The 22,774-nt window shown below is 38.2% G+C and overlaps 1 protein-coding gene across 1 annotated transcript in view; it reads left to right on the top strand.

The window, feature by feature from the left end:
- The window catches only part of eIF4A (eukaryotic translation initiation factor 4A), a 131,312-nt gene that overhangs the window by 76,841 nt on the left and 31,697 nt on the right, over positions 1-22,774 (top strand). Inside the window, exon 6 of the mRNA XM_067151728.2 lies at positions 11,419-11,528. Coding sequence (XP_067007829.1) covers positions 11,419-11,528 — 110 coding nt within the window. The remainder of the gene's footprint in view (positions 1-11,418; positions 11,529-22,774) is intronic.

Raw genomic sequence — 22,774 nt, 5'->3', positions numbered from 1 at the left:
TCGCCCCCGTGTGCTAGGCTGGGCTCATCAGTTGGTACCTAGCACACCCAGCAAATCCCTATGGGAATCAACATCTATATCAAGTGAATCAAGGACAATAGACTATGAATAACTGCTAAACATGTATATTCAGAAAATTAATATGAAAGTAGAAGTAAAGAAAAAATCCATATTTAGATGAATCATTTTCAGGTTATGTTTTGTAATTTAGAAGTCATATTTCTCCACTTTTGAGGTCATATCTAGTCACTTTGAGATATTTGCTTGCTTATTTGGGCTATTTTTAGGTCTTATAACATCCAAGCCGTAGTTATAAGGTACCAAAACTGGTGTCCACTCTCAAATTAAGCATGGTAAATATTGTGCGAAAACATGGTTTGTACCTGCCAACCCTTCTGATTTACCCAGAAACTTTCCATGTTTTTACTCTTCTTCAGATTTTCTGATTTATTTTCCACTTCCTGTTTTTGACCAATATAACCTCCAGTATGGCCAATACTCCTCCCCTAGAATAAATTCTTACGTACTAGTGTAATTTTCAAGCGTATTTATTTAATGCTTGATTTGGCAAGTGTATAGAGTTTCCTGCTCTTTACAGCAGCGTGTGGATTTACAGCTGGGAATTAGGGACGGAAATCGTCTTAGAAGTGAGAGAGGTTAGCATGTGGTAGAGTGTCGGCCTCCGGATCCCAAGGTAGCGGGTTCAAACCCGGCAGAGGTAGTCGGATTTTTGAAGGGCGGAAAAAAGTCCATTCGACACTCCATGTCGTACGATGTCGGCATGTAAAAGATCTCTGGTGATACATTTGGTATTTACCCAACAAAATTAATTAAATCTCAGCCATAGCCGCCCAAGAGAGATCCGGTTTACTCTAGGTCCGCTAGATAGCAGGCAGAGTAAACCGGAACGTCGAAAGTGACGAGCAGACAGCCAGATGGCGTCAAATCGAAATGTCTGCAAACGGTAGCTGAGGCCATACGATTATTATTATTATTGTTATTATTATTATTATTATTATTATTATTATGACATAGATGTTGATTCCCATAGGGGACATGAAATATTTGTCCTGAATGAGTAAATTTATAATACCAATATAATGGTCCATTATTGGACATTATAAATTTTCCAGCTAACTCATTCTTGGTTGCTTGCATTTCGCCCTCGTGTGCTAAGTTGGGCTCATCATTTGGTACTTGACACACCTACCAAGACGCAAGGCTAGTGCATACCGTGGGGGCCACTGCATAGGCTACCTGAAGCCACCAGCAGTACCAATGCACTATCAGAGACTGTCTCATTTCCAAAAATTGATGCCTGCCTGGCCATCAGATGTTCTCTATGGGAATCAACATCTATGCACTAATCCAGTGTCTCAGGCCAGCTCACAAATCATATGGCGTCGATCAGCGGTAAGAACATGCACTGACACTAGGACGACCTTGGCGACATGTCTGCCACATTTTGGCATCCCTCAATGGATTTTACCCACCGTGCCCACTCTTCTGTAATACACTGCAGATCCTTTACAAGGCTCTTGAAACCTTCAGGACACTTATGCTGTACGACCCCCAGCAAATTCAATCTTTATCCAACTCCGCTGTTCCTGTTTCGAAAACATTGTGATAACACTTCCTTAGACCACCAGCTCAGAAGAGGCTCTCTTCATCTAGCCAGTTGCATATGCATGATGTGAGAAGGAAGAGTCCATGTGCAATGAGGTAAAATAAGTATGTAACTAATGGGTGCTATCAGCGACATTATTTTATTCCATTGCATGGTGTCTACAGCAGTGTTGCCACTATTAAAGTTCCAACCTTTGTATTTGCAAGAAAAGGTAGTTTATCTTCATAGCCAGTGAGAAAGTTTTTAAGTAATGTATTAATACAAACAAATTTGTTAACATTTTCTTGACCATGAAAATACCACAAAAATAAAATAGAACTAATACATTGGTAAATCTTAAAAATATAATTATGGGTTATATATTCAAATCCCAACAAAACAGTTCTGGAACAGAAGTGTTTCATCATTCAGTGTCAAGCAAAGAAATCCTCCATGCTGAGATGTAGATGGAAGAGTGGGCACAATTTAATGGGAAACCATTCCCATTATTTTATGGCATAGTCTAGAGAGAGATGGGGCCGTAAGCATAGTCAAGCTATATTAGATAAGAACAAATGAAAAACACTATGAACTCACCGACATGAAAAATCCAGTAAATAAAGACATTAAAAATAATTTGGCATGCTACACCTTACAAGGGAACTCTTTCAGTTTGACTCGGGTTAATACAATTGAACAGAAAAATGGTAATACAACTGACCACCTAGTCGATACAAACATTTAATTACAATTTTTAACCCTTTCCACACGTGTTGACCCGAAGTCGACAGTGGTCACGTAGCGTTATAGCTCGTGTGTTGACCCCGAGTAGAAACGTTTTGCCGCTCGTTACTACCTGGTATGCCAAGGCTTTTGTACTTTGTTTGGTAAGTGCTCGTCCCCTTCCAGAAACCAAATAGGAGTGTTTGTTTCTCTTTGCTCAGCAAAATAGCTCATTTTCCTTGACAATGGAAAGCATTACTACACTGTAAGGTAAATATAAAGTCAATGAATGTAAACTATATTCTGTTGAGTGTCTACTGTAAAGATTTGAAAATAATCTGAGCTAAACTCTGGTAACAGTGTATTTTTACAGAGATCACGGCATTTTCTTAGTGCTCACATCTGAATCACCTGCGTCCGCTGGGTGAAGCAGCACTCAAATGTTCCCCGTCACTGAGGGTTTAAAGGCACATGGTAACTAGTTTCAAGTAACTAGACTGAACACAATGGGCTGCATATTGTAGAATTACAATTAATATGTCCACAAAATTTGATGCAGAAAGCAACAGAATCACAGTCTGCTGTCATGCATAAGGATAGACCATTAAATTCCATTACGGCCTTCAGTGAAGTATTGAAATAATTGCTCATTTCAATTATACCTGCCAACTTTTAGAAATCAAAAATAGGAAGATATCTTATTTCTTGGATTTGATTGGGTATGTTGCGCCACGGTCTAAGTAAAAAAAAAAAAGATAAAAGGCATACATATCTACAGTTACAATGCAAATTGACCATTAAATTTAAAATCTTAAACTAAGAAAACAAATAGTTACAAGAAAATGTGACGAACCCGCACTGTTAAATGAAAAATTCAATTTTATAGGTTTTGTGGCCGTTATGTGAAGAAAAATTACCAAAAACTGTCACAAAGACAAATCTCTGAAATACATTGAAGTCATTAAAATTATGAACTAAGAATGAACACAAACTGAAATTTGCGAAACTATCTCATACAAAACAGATCAATATGTCTTCTACGTTATTAACATAAGACTCAAACCGGGGGAAAAGCACAGAACTGAAAGAAAAAACATGTGGACTAAAACTCCAACAAAACTACGCACACAAGATGTTAACAGCATGCGAACCACACAAAGTAAGAACAAACTCATTTTTCATCCTGAGTCCTGATTAATGGAGTGTCTATAATACTAATATAATGGTCCATTATTGGACATTATATAAATTTTCCAGCTAACTCATTCTTGCTTCACATTCTGAAGGAACGCCGGGGCATGAGGAAAATTGCATCACGGTCAGTTCCGTGTGATTTGACAGAAATGGTTAGGATAAAACTCTGCTTGTAACCACTTGGAACGCTATGAGGGTGAAGGAGAGGCTTTTTTATGCCGTATCATTGCACTGGAAGAGACTTGCGCCAAATCATACTAGCCACACCTGAAATGCAAATTGAACTATTGGAGTCATTATGGGTCACCACGGAGATCGAAAGTGCGTCAGAACCCCAGCAATGCGAAAGTAACTGTTATCGTGTTCTGTAACCGTACCACTGGGTTACAGATTTCATTCAGCATTTATCATTGTCACCGATTTTAGATTTTATATTCTGATTTTCATCGTTTAGACTAATATAATTAGGTATCACGCATATTGTCATTTAATCATTGGATAAGGGAATTTTGATTGTAATTATTCTGTATATAAATGAGATTCGTTGATTTGAAATAATCATACTTGTAACTGTAGACAGATGAGCTGGCATGATATGTTGCAACCAAGGCTATGTTTAACTGAGGTTTTATTAGGCAAGTAAGTTTTCCGCTGACACGTTTAGGTGGTGACCGTTTGTACGCGTGAGGAAGCTATTTAGACACATGACCGATTTTATAAAGTGCGTGACGCGTGGCCACGTGGTTTCTATAGTGTGTCCGTATCCGCTAGCTACCGTGTGTCGATGTGGAAGGGATGACCAGGTAGACTGGATCTGAGTGGTCATCAAGAGTTTAAGTTGATGTAGGGATAGTTGTGTCGTCTAAGAGGTGGTCTAAGATGAGTGGTGATTAGTACTGGTCTGAGACGTGTGGTAATTTGTACAAGATCTCGCCGAGATGCAGCAGCATCTATTTGTGCAGAAGAACTTATTTATGCAAGTTCATTTCAGTAGATTCACCGGAGACTTGGTGCAGTGGTCTGTAGATGTATAGGCAGTATATATATCGAATTTAACCGATATGTGCAGTTAACAGTCGTCAGTGTACTTTGAATACTTTATTGAATTCTACTATGCAATTCGCGAATTTCGTTCGAGACTTGATTTAAATGTAGATACATCTAACAGCGCATAGAACTGTTGTATTTATTTCAACAGTCTCTATATTAGCTATCAGGACGTGTGAAACTAAAGTAGATGGCATGCCTGAATATTACAGGTTCTACAGTGACTTTTCCCAATTTCTAACAATAAATATTGGGTGGGCATAACTGCATTGGAGGTTACTACACTCGGACAAGGAAAGTAGGTCAACTCCAGGTTACGTAAGATAAGATAATCGAAGACGGCTTCGGACTTCGACCAGATTTGTTTTTCCAGGAATTTCAAGTTCAACAGCGGTGTGTGCGGACATCAGGTAATTACAGCATCAGACATGTTATGCATAAATAACATGAAGAATGTAATCAGCGGCGATCTCAGTTAATTCACACTGAATGCCTGTAGCTTTTAAAATTTAAATCGTTTAAAGTAACAGCATATTTCACAGGGTATATTTTATAGTGTTAAAGTACGGCAGTGCAAGTTCATTGTGATGTAAACTATAGTCGTGAATTCAGTTTTCTTTCAATAGTAGTAGTAGTAGTAATAATAATAATAATAATAATAATAATAATAATAATAATAATAATAATAATATTCTATTTCCACGTACAATCCTCAATTGTGGAAATGCAACCATAATCTAGAATTGTCCTGATCCATATTCCTGTATATTGTCAAATGTGGGAGTTTATCACCTCATGTCTTGAGAATAATTGAGATAAGAGGCATGCTCTCGGAATTTTGTTGCTTATTACAGCAACTGGTGCTCAACCAATTTATAGTATATTGTGTGAAGGAAATCAATAGTAATTGTAGTGGTAGGAGTAGGTACAGTGCGACTGGTGTTATCATGAGCCATTACGTTCCTCCACAGTAGACCGCCAATGCGCTTTATTACTGTTAATTTGTGGAACACAACCTGTGACCAGCTTTGAGAACGAAGCAGTGACACTTTCTGCAGAGCGCCCATTGTTTTGCACGATAATGCTCAATCTCGTACAGCGCAAGCTGTGGCTTATTTGTTCAGTTGATGGGGCTGGGTGTTGGTGTACCATCGATCACACTCCCCGAACTTATGCCCTTGTGCCTTTGACTTCATTCCTAAGATGAAGGAACCACTTTGTGGCATTTGCTTCAGAACTGTTCCAGATTCGTCAGCCAATAGACGGCCCCATTCGAACTAACACAACAAGCGCTGCTAAGGGTATCCTACGATTTGCACATTGCTGGCAACGGGTTGTACCCACTGCTGGTGACTACTTGGACTGTAAATTTGGTAACATGTCTGTCTTTTGCCTCAATCTTAATTAAAGAGTTGCGATTATTAAAGTTCCAACCCTTATAAATATTTTTGTAACATGAATAGATAACATAAAAGCTTGAAAGTGTTATGTCTAGAATGCCTTTTTTATAATTTTTTATTCAGAGCTTGACAGGAAAAGGTTTGGTTAAGTTCCTTAGTACTCGGTTTGTAACAACAAAATCACTCTTCTCTTGTAAAATTTGCATTTGTATCCTCTTCTCGAGGTGGTGCAGCTCTTTTCGGGCACACCTCCAATGGAGATAAGCTGCATGTACCTGTACTTGACATATGACATGACATCTCATTGACTAAATGGTGATCGTTAAGGCCTTTGTTTCAGATGATCCCGAGTTAGATTCCCTGCTGGGTCGGGGATTTTAATTGCATCCAATTCTTCTCGCTCGGGGGTGGGTGTTTGTGTTTGTCCCAACACTTTTGTATTCAGACAACACCCTACATAGTGTCCACATGCTGGAAAGTCAGGGAAATAGACAAAAAATCTGACAAGTCAGGAAAATCTTCCCCGATGATGGATTTGCAGGGATATTTTTAGGTTCTACTCTGTTGTAACCCAGGCTATTGTAGAACTTCTTTTTCAGCTATTTTTTCACAAGAAGTGCGCAACGATTCTACTTTTTTGTGTACCCTAGTGTCATTTCAACCATTTTTGTTCTTTTTTTATTTCAGTTCTAGGATGTTTTCATGAAACTCATGACGATGGCTAACAATCAGTGTACATTTAAAACTTTGGCTAGAAAGTAAAGTGTTTCAAAATCTGAGTGGTTGGTTGGTAAATGATGCAACTTCAGCATATTGTAGTATGTGTTGTAAATTGTTGAAATTCAATCCAAAACTGAGTGGCTGGTTGGTAAATGATGCAACTTCAGCAAATTGTAGTGTGTGTTGTAAATTGTTGAAATTCAGTAATATGGGTAAACAAGCTGTCACTTTTCATGCTATAGGATCTACTAATATAAATCACATGAAAGCTATTCTTTCTAGCCAACAATGCCTTTCTTTGCAAAGAATACCTCTACTCCTTCTCCACTTATAGCTACACAGCCAAGAGTTAGCACTACATCTACAGCTACAAAGGAATTAGCATTGCCAGGAACAAGTCAAAGGAGTTTAGACTTACAGTGTGAATAAAGATATTATATCGACTGAAGCCGTATGGGCTCTCCAGGTTGTCACTGGAGAAATGTTTCTCAACTGTTCTGATGAAACCTCTGCAGCATTCAAAACAATGTTCCCAGACAGTAAAATTGCTCAAAACTTTACTATGGGCAAGACTAATGGATTAGCCCTGTATTTTAAAGAAAGTTTGCAAAATGACGTAAAACAGTGCTCTGTTTTTTTAAAAATTAGTTATTAGACAGATATGTCCAAAGAGGACAAATGGACTTACGTGTAAGGTTTAGGGATGTAAATCTTCAAAAGTTGCAATAAGATATTGGAATAGTGTATTTTTAGGGAGGGCAGCTGTGGATCACTTACTAGATGGGTTTGTACATGGATTGTCCTTACCTTTAGGCAATATTTTGCAAATCTCAATTGATGGGCCAAATGTTAACCTCGGTTTTATTTAAAACTTGAAAATCATTTGAAAGTGCTGAAACCCGAGGTCAGATCTTTTCTTGATATAAGCATATGCAGTTTGCATAGAGTGAACTGAGCCATGAAAACTGGGATCTCCAAAATTGCCTGGGACTATTTTAATTTTTTCAGATCACTGACGCAATTTTTTTAAAGATAGTCAACGTGCTAAGTATACAGACATGACAAGCACTGCATGATGGTTAGAAAATGGATGCTGTGTTGATCAAGCTCTTAAAATATCTGATCACATTGATAAATTTGTGAAAGAGTACACTGGAAAAAATAAGACACCTCAATAACTTAGAGAAGCTGGGAAGAATCCACTAAATAAGGAAAAATTAAGTGCTTTTAGAAGTATTTTGCCAAATGTTTAACCTTTCCTCAGAGGATTTCAAATTCAGAAACCTATGGTGCCTGTGACTGATTTGTCTTCAAATTTGAAAACTGTTTTGAATATAGACCTAGACTAATTGGAATTCATTATGTTCACCTACATTAGAAACACAAATTAACTACTTTTGATCTCAAGAGTGCTTTAAATCCACATGAAATAGTATTAGATTGTTGTGGTAAAATAATTTTATTTTCATATTTGAATTACTGTATTAAAATAAAGTTTGTTGTACTTTGTTTCTTGGATATGATAAAGTATATATTTGGCCTACATGTTACCTTTAAACAATTTGTTTATATATATATAAATATGAGGATTGGGGCAGAAGTCATGGCAACTATTTTTCTTGTAGATATGTGAACGGATCACAAACGTATGTGTCGTGTGGAAGTTCTGCAAGCATAGTGTGTACGCAGAACAACAGATGGCTCTGCGATAGCTGGGAGTGGCGCAGGAAGGGCTGTGAAATCAATCAGTTGGTGAGTGTCGTGCGAGATGGAAGTAACCAGTGTTGAGCGGCGCACTTACATCAGAATAGTCGTTCTCCGAGGGAGAAAGGCGATGGAATATCACAGTCAATTAGTGGAAGCCCTTCAGGATAATGCCCCACCATACCGTACAGTAGCACGGTGGGTAGGAAAGTTTCAGCAAGGACATGTGTCAACCAGTGATGAGCAACGTTCTGGACGACCTGTCATTGTGCGGACCGACGTGGCACGTGTCATCAAGCAGCTCCTGGATGAAGACAGGCGATGGACGCTACTGGAGTTAGAGGGGGCATGTGGCATCGAGAAACACACCATCCACAGAATATTGCGTAATGAGCTGCAACTGCGCAAAATCGCACTGCAGTGGGTACCGCATGCACTGACGGAAGTTAAAAGGTGGGTGCGCTATGCAATATGCTTTGACCACCTTGCACACTGGCAACAGGAAGGCGATCAATTCTTGTCACGAATAATCGCCATCGATGAATTTTGGGCCATGGCATACAGTCCAGAAGTGAAACGTAGTTCGTGGAGTGGCAACATGCTGGATCACTGAGGAGGTAGGTCCGTCCGAATCCTTCCCCAGTCAAATTGATGGTGATCGTCGCGTATGATACCAGGGGTGTTATTGTTTGCCACTTTGTTCCACATGGCAGAACAGTGACCACACAGTACTACAGGGACTTCCTGGTGCGACGTGGCGTTCGGGAGAAACGTCGAGATCTTGTGGACAGTGCAATAATCCCGCACGACAATGCAAAACCACATAAAGCAGAGAGTGTAGGGCAGCTACTGCGACGTTGGGGATGGGAAGAATTGGAGCACTCACCGTACTCTCCCGACATTTCGCCCTGTGACTTAGATCTCATCCGAAAGATTAAGGAACCACTATGTGCTAGGCAGTTTGCAACACAAGAGGACAATGCTAATGCTGTGCACCAAATGGTGCAGCAAATGCTGGAGCAGATGGTATTCAGCGCCTCCCACATCGTTTTGGCAGAGTGTGGTGTCGGTAACAGGGGACTATTTCGAGGATCTTTAGGCTCAGGTTTGTCATGTCAACTTTGTGTGTACTGTATTAACGTAAATAAATAAATGAATACTAGATTAAAGCCACTGTATTTAATGAAGCTGAGCTTTCAGCCAAATTGCATTGGCCTTCATCAGGGCATGTTAAGTTCTGCTTCCAACAGTGAGCAAAGAAATTCAAAGAAACGTGGAAGCCATAACTGTACTATCCACGGCCTACCCCACTAATTGGACTCGATCGTCGTGAGCCACGAAAACCTACGTTTATTATTTGTGTACTGTGTTGTCATTCTTTTGCGCCGGGAAGGTCATATTGCCCTGTAATAAATTAGTGTTACGATATTTCAGTGCTATTCATTGTCCACACATGTAGTTAACACCTTGTTCTTCCGTCTATGTATGTCACATTTTCCAACTGGACTGGTATCTTCAAGGAAAAAAAATAGTTGCCATTACTTTTGCCCCATCCCTTGTATAAAGTGCCCATCAGCGTAATTGTTTTTCCCTAAATAATTGAAAAAAGGAAGAGGAGAGAGAATTAGGCAAGCTGTGGGATTGGTGGAGGCTGGAATTTCCTTTTTTGTTCCTTGTAAAACATGCCGTTCGGCATATTAATTTGTTGGCCATTGTTCGTGAGCCAGGGAAATTTTTCTTATTAGGTCTGGTGAAGTCAGAGAAACTTGACAACATTTAATCTGTGGACACTATGCACTACACTACCAACGAAACACGCAGTAGTGATTACATCCCTCCATATATGGTAGGTGTCAGGAAGGAAGGACATCCTGCCATAAAACAGAATCACATCCTCATGTGCGACACAGTTCACACCCAACCTCATGTTGGAAGGGCAGTAGTAATAGAAGATATGGCATGACCTGCAGCAGTTACATGGGTAACAACAAAACGGGATGAGAATAGAGTTCAGGCAGCTGAGATGATATTCCTTACAGGTATCATTGGGAAGATGAGAAAAGATAGAATCAGAAATGAAGAGACTAGAAATAAGATTGCGTGTTTCATAACTACAAGCCAGGATAGAAACAAGAAAGCTGTAATGATATGGATACATGAGTTCCAAAGAAAATATTTATAGAGAAACCAGCAGGAAAGAGACCACAAGGTTGACCTAAAGCGTATATAGTGGAGGAGTACAGAAAAGAGGAGGAAAAGGACAAGGAATATTGGAAGCAGGAACGGAGTGGCGGAGAGACAGGAAACGGGAACTGAAGTGTGTGTCTGCTAGGATACTGCAGCTTATCAGTGCAGTGATTCTAAAATTTCGTAAATCCTGTATCAAAAACCGTGGCAGTGACATGAGAGATGTATATTTAGACACAAAATGTGCCAGCGGTGCGGAGAAGTAACCTTTGTCTGAAAGCATGTAGTCACACCATTGGGCACTTCCTAACACAGTTGAGGAAGCGGAGGCTGATCAGATGCTGAGTCCTTTGTGAGCGGTAGGTGCAAAATGATCTCGCCAAAATTCTTATGACTAATAAGGAAGTCTGCACAATTGAAGGAGCACTTAAGCCATTAAAGTTAGTCTATGTGATGTGCTGGATGCGGTCTCAGCTCAGTAGATGGCCCCAAAAGTTCAGATTGCTAATCAGCTGGCGTCACAAATGATTTTGGTGGGGAGTTTAGGCAATTACTTTGTGATAATTGTCACAACATTGCTGCAGTGTACTGGAACACATGTTCTGTCCAACCTTGTTGTTCATACGGTGGTCCCTAGGTAATATATGTAAGAATTAAGTATTTTTATTTGATGTGGTCAGTTACACAGTGTTTGTAATTTATTGTTTTACTAATACTGGTGTGCATGTAAGGAATTAAAATTGATACTTATTGGAGAATCTGCTCTGAAAAGGCACTTTTTATGGAATTATTTGGTGCATGCTGTTTCAAAAATACAGGACTATTTTTTTGTTTTAGAAACGGATAGAATAAAACTTTTCGTCCTGGATGAGGCAGATGAAATGTTATCTCGAGGATTTAAGGAACAAATTTATGAAGTATTTAGAAAAGTTCCCGGTGAGGTTCAGGTAAGTTTTCACTTTTCTGTATTACTATTGTAATAAATTACTGTGTATGTCAGAACATTCAAAGACAGATGGATGAATTTATAGTCAAACTGGAGAAGGTAAATTGGCAAGAGCAATGTAACTCGGCAATGATGCTATTGTGATAGAGTGGAACCTTGATTATCCATTCCCAGAAACTCTCTTCCTGGATTATTTCTTCAAATTACGTGGTCCCGCGACCATCCTAATTAAATGGTGTAAAAATCCTGCATTATCCATTCCTTGAAACGATTTCCCGGATTAACCTTCCAGAAATTTCAGTTCCATCAACGCTAAATTCTCAGTCCAGCAATTTTCAAGAAACTATATCTCATGAAAGGGTGGCTACAGAGATGCCAAGTATTACGATTCAATCGTAATAATTACGAATTACCCATCGCAATTACACCTTTACGAATCACACACCTCAAATTACGATTTTAGTTGATTTTTAAATCTAAGTGTATGAAGTGGTCAAAAAGATACACAAGGAATGCCATTACAGCTTGAATTCTCAGAATATTATTTCCGGATTTCTCAGTAATCATTTATACCCCTTTCCTGTCCCTGGATTAAGAATATTTCGAATTTTCACGCGCCGAACGCAGTGTGTGCTTCCAGTACCGGAAATATAGGCACCTGTGAACTGGTATATCTTGCGGAGTTGTTGTCTTTGTTCGTCACATGATCAGACTTCCATGCAAATATGCGAGTTCTTTTGTCTTTGTTTTGGCGGCAAAGTGATGACAAGCTCCGTTTAATTGTGAATATTGTGTGCGTGACTGTTGAAGAAGTATTTATTGCGATTCAGTTGCCAAATTTACATATATTGCTCTTCTAGGATATATGGTAATCGTGTGTTACGAAATGCGAAAGGTTTGAAATAATGAAGCGATTTTTTGTTCAGGAAAATACGTATGATTACCTAACCGTGACTAGTGACGCTAGTAATAAACCAAAAATAGTTCAAAAATTTAGGAAGGAATACTCGAAAGAATGGCCTGTTTACTGCGTTCCTCAAAATCTAATTCAGGCATGTTTTGAATTGTGTAGCCGCGATTTTTCAGATGCGCATGATGAGAAAGAACAAGACTGGAGGATCCACATGATATCAAAAGAAAAAGCATATCACCATTGTACTTTTACCAAACAGGAACTACAAGCTTTCAATGATATGTAAGTTAGTAAGATCTCGGAAAAAAAAAAAATCTACGACCGCGCCGCCCCCCCCCCCCCCCCCCCCCCGTACCTTAGCGGCTGCATTACGAATTGCCTTTCCTGAAAGTTGGCATCTTTGCCTTCCTGGATTATTTCTTCAAATTACGTGGTCCCGCGACCATCCTAATTAAATGGTGTAAAAATCCTGCATTATCCATTCCTTGAAATGATTTCCCAGATTAACCTTCCAGAAATTTCAGTTCCATCAACGCTAAATTCTCAGTCCAGCAATTTTCAAGAAACTATATCTCATGAAAGGGTGGCTATGGCATATTTATGGATCTTGGTGTTAATGTTCCATCATTGTGATAATTAGTGCAAGTATTGCACTGGACAAGTGATCGACTGTTAACTTGCATAAGGGACCATCTTAGCATCGCATTTGGGTGGTATTGTTTGGAAATCTGCGGAAATCATAAATCGGAGAGAGGCAGCAACAATAGGAAGGAGACAGAGCGCATTTCAACAGCTCTACTTGAAGACAGAACGAGTGTCGTCAAATGTCCAGGGTTAGTGTTTTTTTCTTTTTTTCTATTGTATCACCAAACAGGTTTTTGGCATTTCCCTCAGGGCACTGTTTAGTCGCTGAACTTTCAGGCAGGAATCAAAACTGTTAGTAGAAATCTAGTATTTTAATATTATTTTATACAATTCTTAGAGACCAGAACAGATGTTGCACCTTAGATACATAAAGCCATGGGAGGCCTTGGGTTTGCCTGTTAGTGTTTTGATCATAATATAATACTTTCAAGAATTACTTAATAGCAAAGAACCAACACAATACCTAGAGTATGACCTTCAATCAATCAATAAATACTGATCTGCATTTAGGGCAGTCACCCAGGTGGCAGATTCCCTATCTGTTGCTTTCCTAGCCTTTTCCTAAATGATTTCAAAGAAATAGGAAATTTATTGAACATCTCCCTTGGTAAGTTATTCCAATCCCTAACTCCCCTTCCTATAAATGAATATTTGCCCCAGTTTGTCCTCTTGAATTCCAACTTTATCTTCATATTGTGATCTTTCCTACTTTTATAAGCGCCATTCAAACTTATTCGTCTACTAATGTCATTCCACGCCAACTTTCCGCTGACAGCTTGGAACATACCACTTAGTCGAGCAGCTCTTCTTCTTTCTCTCAATTCTTCCCAACCCGAACATTGCAACATTTTTGTAACGCTACTCTTTTGTCGGAAATCACCCAGAACAAATCGAGCTGCTTTTCTTTGGATTTTTTCCAGTTTTTGAATCAGGTAATCCTGGTGAGGGTCCCATACACTGGAACCATACTCTAGTTGGGGTCTTACCAGAGACTTACATGCCCTCTCCTTTACATCCTTACTACAACCCCTAAACACCCTCATAACCATGTGCAGAGATCTGTACCCTTTATTTACAATCCCATTTATGTGATTACCCCAATGAAGATCTTTCCTTATATTAACACCTAGATACAATGATCCCCAAAAGGAACTTTCACCCCATCAACGCAGTAATTAAAACTGAGAGGACTTTTCCTATTTGTCAAACTCACAACCTGACTTTTAACCCCGTTTATCATCATACCATTGCCTGCTGTCCATCTCACAACATTTTCGAGGTCACGCTGCAGTTGCTCACAATCTTGTAATTTATTTATCACTCTATAGAGAATAGCATCATCCGCAAAAAGCCTTACCTCCGATTCCACTCCTTTACTCATATCATTTATGTATATAAGAAAACATAAAGGTCCGATAATACTGCCTTGAGGAATTCCCCTCTTAATTATTACAGGGTCTGATAAAGCTTCACCTACCCTAATTCTCTGAGATCTATTTTCTAGAAATATAGCAACCCATTCAGTCACTCTTTTGTCTAGTCCAATTGCACTCATTTTTGCCAGTAGTCTCCCATGATCCACCCTATCAAATGCTTTAGACGGGTCAATCGCGATACAGTCCATTTGACCTCCTGAATCCAAGATATCTGCTATATCTTGCTGGAATCCTACAAGTTGAGCTTCAGTGGAATAACCTTTCCTAAAACCGAACTGCCTTCTATCGAACCAGTTATTAATTTCACAAACATGTCTAATATAATCAGAAAGAATGCCTTCCCAAATCTTACATACAATGCATGTCAAACTTACTGGCCTGTAATTTTCAGCTTTATGCCTATCACCCTTTCCTTTATACACAGCAACTCTCCATTCATCTGGTATAGCTCCTCCGACCAAACAATAATCAAATAAGTACGTTAGATATGGTACTATATCCCAACCCATTGTCTTTAGTATATCCCCAGAACTGCTCAATTCCAGCCACTTTTCTAGTTTTCAACTTTTGTATCTTATTGTAAATGTCATTGTTATCATATGTAAATTTTATTACTTCTTTGGCCTTAGTCTCCTCCTCTACCTGGACATTATCCTTGTAACCAACAATCTTTACATAGTGCTGATTGAAAACTTCTGCCTTTTGAAGATCCTCACATACACATTCCCCTTGTTCATTAATTATTCCTGGAATGTCCTTCTTGGAACCTATTTCTGCCTTAAAACTTCATTCAAAAAATAAAACACCATTTGAAAAGGTTATACCACCAGATTACAATGAAGTGTTGAAAGCCATCGATTCACTTAAAAATTACAAAGCTTCAGGGGAGAATCAACTAACTGCAGAAATATGGAAGAATGCTAATACACAAACCATTCAGAATTTACATAGATACCTTATAGACATTAGCAATACTGAAAAAATGCCCGAAGAGTGGAATATGGCGATAATACACCCTTTACATAAAAAAAGGGGATAGATCAGATCCCAACAATTATCGGGGGATATCATTGCTGGATATCACTTACAAAAAATTTTCAAAGTTATTATACGTGAGAATTCAAGAACAACTTGACTGTGAACTTGGAGAATACCAAGGAGGCTTTCGTCCAGGGAGAAGTTGTCCAGATCAAATTATCAGTTTAAAGTGGATTATGAAGCATCATAGTGTTAGAAACAAAAAGTTATCACTTTTGTTGATTTTAAAAAGGCGTATTATAGTATCCATCATGAGTCATTATTAAATATCCTAAAAGAATTTGGTTTACATCCAAAACTTATTTGCCTTATTGGAATTACCCTTAAGAACACTAAATCTAGTCAGATTTAGAAATGAACTCTCAAAGCCATTTGACATTAATACTGGACTTCAGCAGGGAGATGGACTCTCACCATTATTGTTTAATTGTGTTGGAAAAAATCATGCAGGAATGGAATAAGATGTGTCAACCTAACATAAAGATTGGCAGAAAAATAAGACTCAATTGTTTAGCATTTGCTGATGATCTTGCACTACTTGCTAATGATATGGAAGAAGCTAAATTGCAAATAGAAAAACTTGATAACATAGCAAGAAAAGTTGGATTGCAAATTTCATATGAAAAAACAGAAATAATTCCAACCTTCCCTGTTACAGCACCAACCATTACCTTAGCCAATACCAGACAAATTAAAATTGTGAATAAATTTAAATATCTTGGTGAAATTATAACTTGGAACTCCAATGAAAAATCAATAGAAAGCAGAACATTTAAGTTAAAAAAAGCACAACGAATTACATGGCCAACGTACAAGAGATAATCTCTTTCAATAAATGCTAAACTTCAACATTACTGTTCCGTCATTAAACCTGAAGCGACTTATGCTTGTGAAACACTATTTAAATTGAACACCAAAAGCAACAACTGATACACTGCAAAAGGTTGACAGAAGGATACTCGGAACAATCATTAATAAAAAACATCAGGTGGATGGACAATGGAGATTATTGCCTAATGCAGTGATTTATAGGGAAGTGAATCTATAATAGATACGATGAGAAAAAGAAGAATTGCCTTTTTCTGTCATCTTTCTAGATTAAATGATAATAGGACAATAAAACAACTATTTAATTACTTTTGGAAAAGTAAAACAAAAAATAATTGGTTTAAAGAAGTTCAGAATGATTTAGAAGAGCTGAATATTACAATGAAGCAAATTGAAAATGGAGAAGAAAAAAGGATTCTCAAGAACAAACAAATAAGATTGTCATTAAAAACTGTACAACACAAACAATGTCATATCTGATGAAGAAAGGGCAGCCAGGTCAGCCAGAATGAAGAGGTCTTGGGAAAGGAAGATGATGCAAGCTAAATCTTCAGTTAATTCTTTGTTAACGTAAATGTATTTGGGTTTGATTTAGGTGCTCCAATGTGGGCGTAAACTATGTAAATAAATAAGACTGGGAATTTCAGATTTTTGTGTTAAAATGTTATATAAACTGGAATAGTTTTATTTGGGCACGCTACACTTAAATGTTTCAATAATTTCTCACTTGTATTGACTTGCGCAGCGTGCGCGCTTTTCAGTTGGCTTAAGGTCGTCGTAGGCCTAATTTACGTGGTACAGGAGCTATCTAATGGTGAGATGGCAACCTGGTCTAGAGATCTAGGAGTAACAGCTGAGCAGATTCTTCACACTGACCCTGCGGTCACCTCGTAGTCTGCAGGCCTTTGGGCTGAGCAGCGGTCGCTTGACAGCCAAAGGTCCATTGGGGCTGGACTTTGGTTTGGTTTAGGAGTGTTTGTAAGATTACAATTACAGTGGAACCTTGCTTATACGTTCCTGGAAACTACCTTTTCTCATTATTCTTTCAAATTACGTGGTCGCGCAAGCATCCTAATTGAATCACGTTGTAAAATTCCCCCATTATCCATTCCTCGAAGAAACTATTTTCCACGATCACTGGAAAAATAGTAAACTCCCCAAAAACACTTAGCAGGCAGAGTTGGGGGGGTTCAAATTTGGGGATCCGAAGCAAAACGCCGGTAAGTGTGCAAGCCGTGTAGAAATTAATGAATATGCAATTACGAAACTAATGTACTAAATACTGTACACTTGTGTGAACTACACACCTTTATCTGTACTGTATTGAAATTGAGAAACTTAAAAAACCTAATTTTATAGTATGAATATTTGAAAAAAGCTAACACAGTGAAATAATAGTAAATATTAAAACATAAATTAATACAGTAGAAGTCCGTTATAGCGAGTACGGCATATAACGATAACCCCATTATACCGACAATGTGTTGCTGTAAAGTCAAATAAATATGAAATTGTTCCAGCTTTTCAATACATAAAAAGAATTTTACCGAGCTCGATAGCTGCAGTCGCTTAAGTGCGGCCAGTATCCAGTATTACAGTATCCAGTAATCGGGAGATAGTGGGTTCGAGCCCCACTGTCGGCAGCCCTGAAGATTATTTTCCGTGGTGTCCCATTTTCACACCGGGCAAATGCCGGGGCTGTACCTTAATTAAGGCCACGGCGGCTTCCTTCCACTTCCTAGGCCTTTCCTATCCCATCGTCGCCAATGACCTATCTGTTGGTGCGACGTAAAACAAATAGCAAAAAAAAAAATTTTAAAAAGAATTAACTGTAGGGACATGTTTCGCTCTTTAATTAAGAGCATCATCAGCCTATATCTCAAACTGAAAGGTAAATAATCAAGTGCCTGATTGTAATTAAATTAAATATAAAAGTGAAGATGTTACAAATGGTGAGCTAAATGGTTGACAATAGTTTAAAGATTAAAATATGGATAGTCGTAAAATTTATACACCCTCCTGAAAGTCCTTGTTTAAATATAGCAAACAGGTGTCTTGTGGAGGTTGTGGGCGTAATGGAAAATTAATAGGCCCTAAACAGATTAACACATTAATGAATAAAATGTAGCTGATAATTCCAAATGGTGCATTAATACATTGATCACTTCAAGTGAGGTCTAAGGTAAATTGCTGAGTTGAAACAAGAAGAGTAGTAGAGAGAATTTATCATTGTTAAATATTTCGAACGTTGGGAATAAATCAGAGTGGAGTTCAGATCCAATTCTTAAAATTTATAGCATAGAGACGCTTCTGTGGTCCATTTTAATGTAATGTTTTGCTCCCTTCAAAATTCCTATATTAAACTGTGTATTATCCTTCGGTTACAGCGAGAGCCCTATCACGGACACATCAGTTATTGCGAACGATTAGGCGCACAATTTTTTTTTTACCGTACCGATATTTATGCACCCCAGCAATTATGTTGCATGCAATCGATTCTCTTCAGTATCGTTTCCTCGCTACGTCCACTAGCGAGTTCTCTCGTTGACATTCTAAGGCAACATTGGATTCAATTGGTAATACCCGTTGACTGCTGTTCCGTAAAGAAAATTCGAAATGAAAGAGAACAGATTTTCAAAATAAATGTGTAAATAACATCAAATCAAAATCTCTTTATTTGCAAATGAGGTGTCTACCTCGGTGGCAAATGGTACACTAAAATACATTATTGTCAAGCACTAAATATTAAATTAACAAGAGAAGAAAATTTTCCTGTAATACAATATTATACAATTTATGCTAACAGTTTTTTCTATTAAATACACAGCTCATCCTTAATAAATTTATATTGTTTACAAAATTCTACTTATAATATCTCCTGTACTACTTACAATTATAGTCAACTGATATACAGTATGTGGAATTACTTCAAATGATACTATACAACTGGTATAAGATTAAACTTTACATTGCATTTATTTACTTTTTTTTTTTTAACCATTTTGGAACCTAAGTAGCATAACGACCTGCTGCGTCTTAACCAGAGCCCCTTTTGCCACCACTTTTGAGTTCCTGAAGGGCCTTCACAGCTACCGTAGTCCCCTACTTTGGCTGTCCAAACTCCTCAGACCAGGGGATGGAATTAATTTATCCACACACATTTGTTTATTTACAATAACCTGCACTGGTCGAATGCCCTCTAACACTTCATTTATTTTCTCTGTTGCTGTTTATTCTCTTCTTGAATATCTGTACAGATTTTGGAAAAGGATCAAACACTACCCCTGGTAAACTGTTCCATTCCTTCACACCCTTCCCAATGAATGAAAATTTACCCCAATTGCTTCTGCTAAAATTCCTTCTAATTTTATATTTGTGGTCTGTCCTGCCAATATAATTATTTTTCCAACTGAAGCCTCTCACGGATATCTCCCCATGCTTCTTCTCTTGTATAGGCTCTATATAATCCTATAAGTTCAGTTTTCTCCCTTCTCTTACTTAAAATTTCCCACCCAAGTTCCTTTAACATTTCTGATACACTACTCTTTCTCCTGAAATCCCCTGTTACAAATCTTGCTGCTTTCCTCTGCACACTATCTATTTCTTTTATTAGGTATTCTTGGTGAGGATCCCAAACACTGTTTGCATATTCCAATAATGGACGAACCATACTTTTTTCTTTTAATTCTTTATTGCATCCTTTAAGTAGCCTCATTATGACATGTAACGATCTGTATGCTTTCCCAACAATGTCAACAACATGACCCTTCCAGTGCAAATTACTTTCAAATCTCACACCAAAGTATTTGCACTTGTCATCTTTTGGGATAACTACCTCATCCAAAGTATATTCAAATTCAGTTTTAAAGCTCCTGTTTGTAAAAGTTGTAACAGTTGATTTGCCTCCATTAACCTTCATATTATTTTCTTCAACCCATTGTTGGATAACAGTTCTTAACTCGTTAAAAATAAAGGCTGACTAAACGATCGCCTAATTTTAATGCTAAATACTGCAGTTAAGTAAAAATGGGATGCACCTCGAGGTATGGCAGAGTGCATGATTGATTTCAGAGGTTACTTTATTTTTTCTCGCTTCTGGTTAAATTACGGAAATGTAAATTTACGGAATGTAAATTTATAGCGAGAGTGTTATAATTTCTCTACTGGCGCTTGAAGTATGTTATCATATGTATAGTACGGTTAAGTTGAATAAGGAAACTGAAAGGTTTGCCATTAAATGTGATCGATCATCTTTGGTCCGGTATAGCTCGGGCTTGGGTGTAGTTTTCTCATGATGTGCATTTGCAAGCTTTCTCGTCGACATTCCAAGGCGATGTTGGAGTCAATTAGTAATATCGAATGACTGCTGTTCTCTAAAGAAAATTTGAAATGAAAGAGAGAACAAGTTTTTGTAATATATGCGTAAATAATGTGGCCGATAGCAGTTGTTAGTTAACCCGTTGGGCGGGCGATGCGGCGAGATCCGCGGCTACAAGTCGCTTGCTCAGTGGGGAACACGGAGATATCCGCCGATTCAAATTATTATTTTTCTTTTCTCAGTTGCCTGCCTGCAGAGGTTTATTTTCTTTTCAGCAGCGTATTCTGGATGAGTCTGCCCTCCCATGTGAATTTTTTCAACTATGTTCTCCCAATACCTATTTGTCATCCATGAGTTGCACCATAAAGAACGCAACTGACGTCCGGGCAAGAACGACCTAAGGCCTAATAGCTCCGCGCTGAAGCTTTAGCTCACCACCTAATCGCCCCTTGGATGTAATAATATTGCTGTTGAAGGGATTTCTAGTGATTATGACACTGAAAAGACATCTTTGATGACATTTTAGAACTGTGACCTGATTTATTATCCCCTTCCTTCACGGCTGGAGTGTGTGTTTATCGCGAGTTACACGACATTTTATTATCGTACGCATCCGTAATATTTTATGATTTCCGTACAAACTGCTGAGACCAGGGTTCTATTCGATCCTTTTTCTTACATTTTTTCCCGCTAAAATATCTGTAACGAATTACCGGCCCCCACTGTTAGAGGAAGATGATTTACGTGTCATGATAAACGAAATGTTGGAATTTAGTGGGGAGAATTGTGGTATTAGTGAAGTAAGTTCTTCCGAAGGGGAATTCGTAAGTGACAGGAAATTACCTGGAATAAGTACTGCAGGCTCGTAGCTGATGCAAATGTTCAGCAGTCGCAAAAGAGACGACAAATGTTAGATTCCAGTTCAAGTAGCGATCATGACAGTGACAGTTGTGACGATAATACTGATTACAATCCAATCATTGCAAGTTCTTCAACTTATACTGAAAATGGACAAAGAAAATCCTGCTTTGATCCGAATTTCCATCGTGTTGTAAAGAGTGTTTTTAGGGAAAACAAAACTGAGCGAAATATTTTAAGCGAAATATTTTAATTACTTTTTTATGACGAGATATGCCAGAACATAGCTGAACAGACAAAAGATGCCGAGCAGGAAATCGCACATAAAACCCAGTGTAGTAAGACGAAAGGTAGGAATCTAGATCAAGACCGTGTCCGAACACATAAGGACGAAATAAAGCATCTTATGGCCATACTGTTGCCGCAGGGGATTGTACAGAAACCTGAATTAGGACATTATTTCTTGCAATCGCTTGTTCACTACGCCTATCTTCTATGAGCTGATGACACAGATTTTTTCTCGCCAGATTGTGAGTGGCCTGGCCGGCCTCCTGACACCAACTTGGCAGGTTCGATTCTGGCTCAGACCGGTGGTATTTGAAGGTGCTCAAATATGTCGGCCTCTTGTAAGCAGATTTACTGGCATGCAAAAGAACTCCTGCGGGACTAAATTCTGGCACCTCAGTGTCTCCAAAAACCGTAAAAGTAGTTAGTGCGACGTGAAGCCAATAACATTATTTTATTATTATTATTATTATTATTATTATTATTATTATTATTATTATTAGATTTTCCTCCACAGCTTTCTACATATCTCTGATAATGAGGTGAATAATGCAAAACTTCCTCCAAAAATATACGAGATAAATCCAGTATTTGACCACCTGTTAGCAAAATTTTCGAAAGCTTATACTCTGATGGCAAAATGTCAGTTGATGAGAACCTCTTGCTATGGAAAGGATGGCTATGGTGTAAAGTTTACATAACAAGAAAATGATCACGTTTCGGAATGGAATTATATAAATTATGCGAAGGCGAGACTGGTTATATAACATGACCTGCTTCCATGTGTATCATAATGAACAGCTGTAAAAGACATAACACTGTGAAGACTGTAAATACTGTAAATATTACCTGTATTGTAGTGTAATGTAGTCTGTTTGTCACTTAGTAATTGTAGGGAGGCTATATAAACTTGATCCCTCGAAAGC

The sequence above is a fragment of the Anabrus simplex genome, chromosome 7 (genome assembly GCF_040414725.1).
Source record: "Anabrus simplex isolate iqAnaSimp1 chromosome 7, ASM4041472v1, whole genome shotgun sequence".
NCBI classification, from domain to species: Eukaryota; Metazoa; Arthropoda; class Insecta; order Orthoptera; family Tettigoniidae; genus Anabrus; species Anabrus simplex.
Note: the sequence above shows the minus strand (reverse complement) of the source record. Positions and strands in the feature narration are given on the sequence as shown.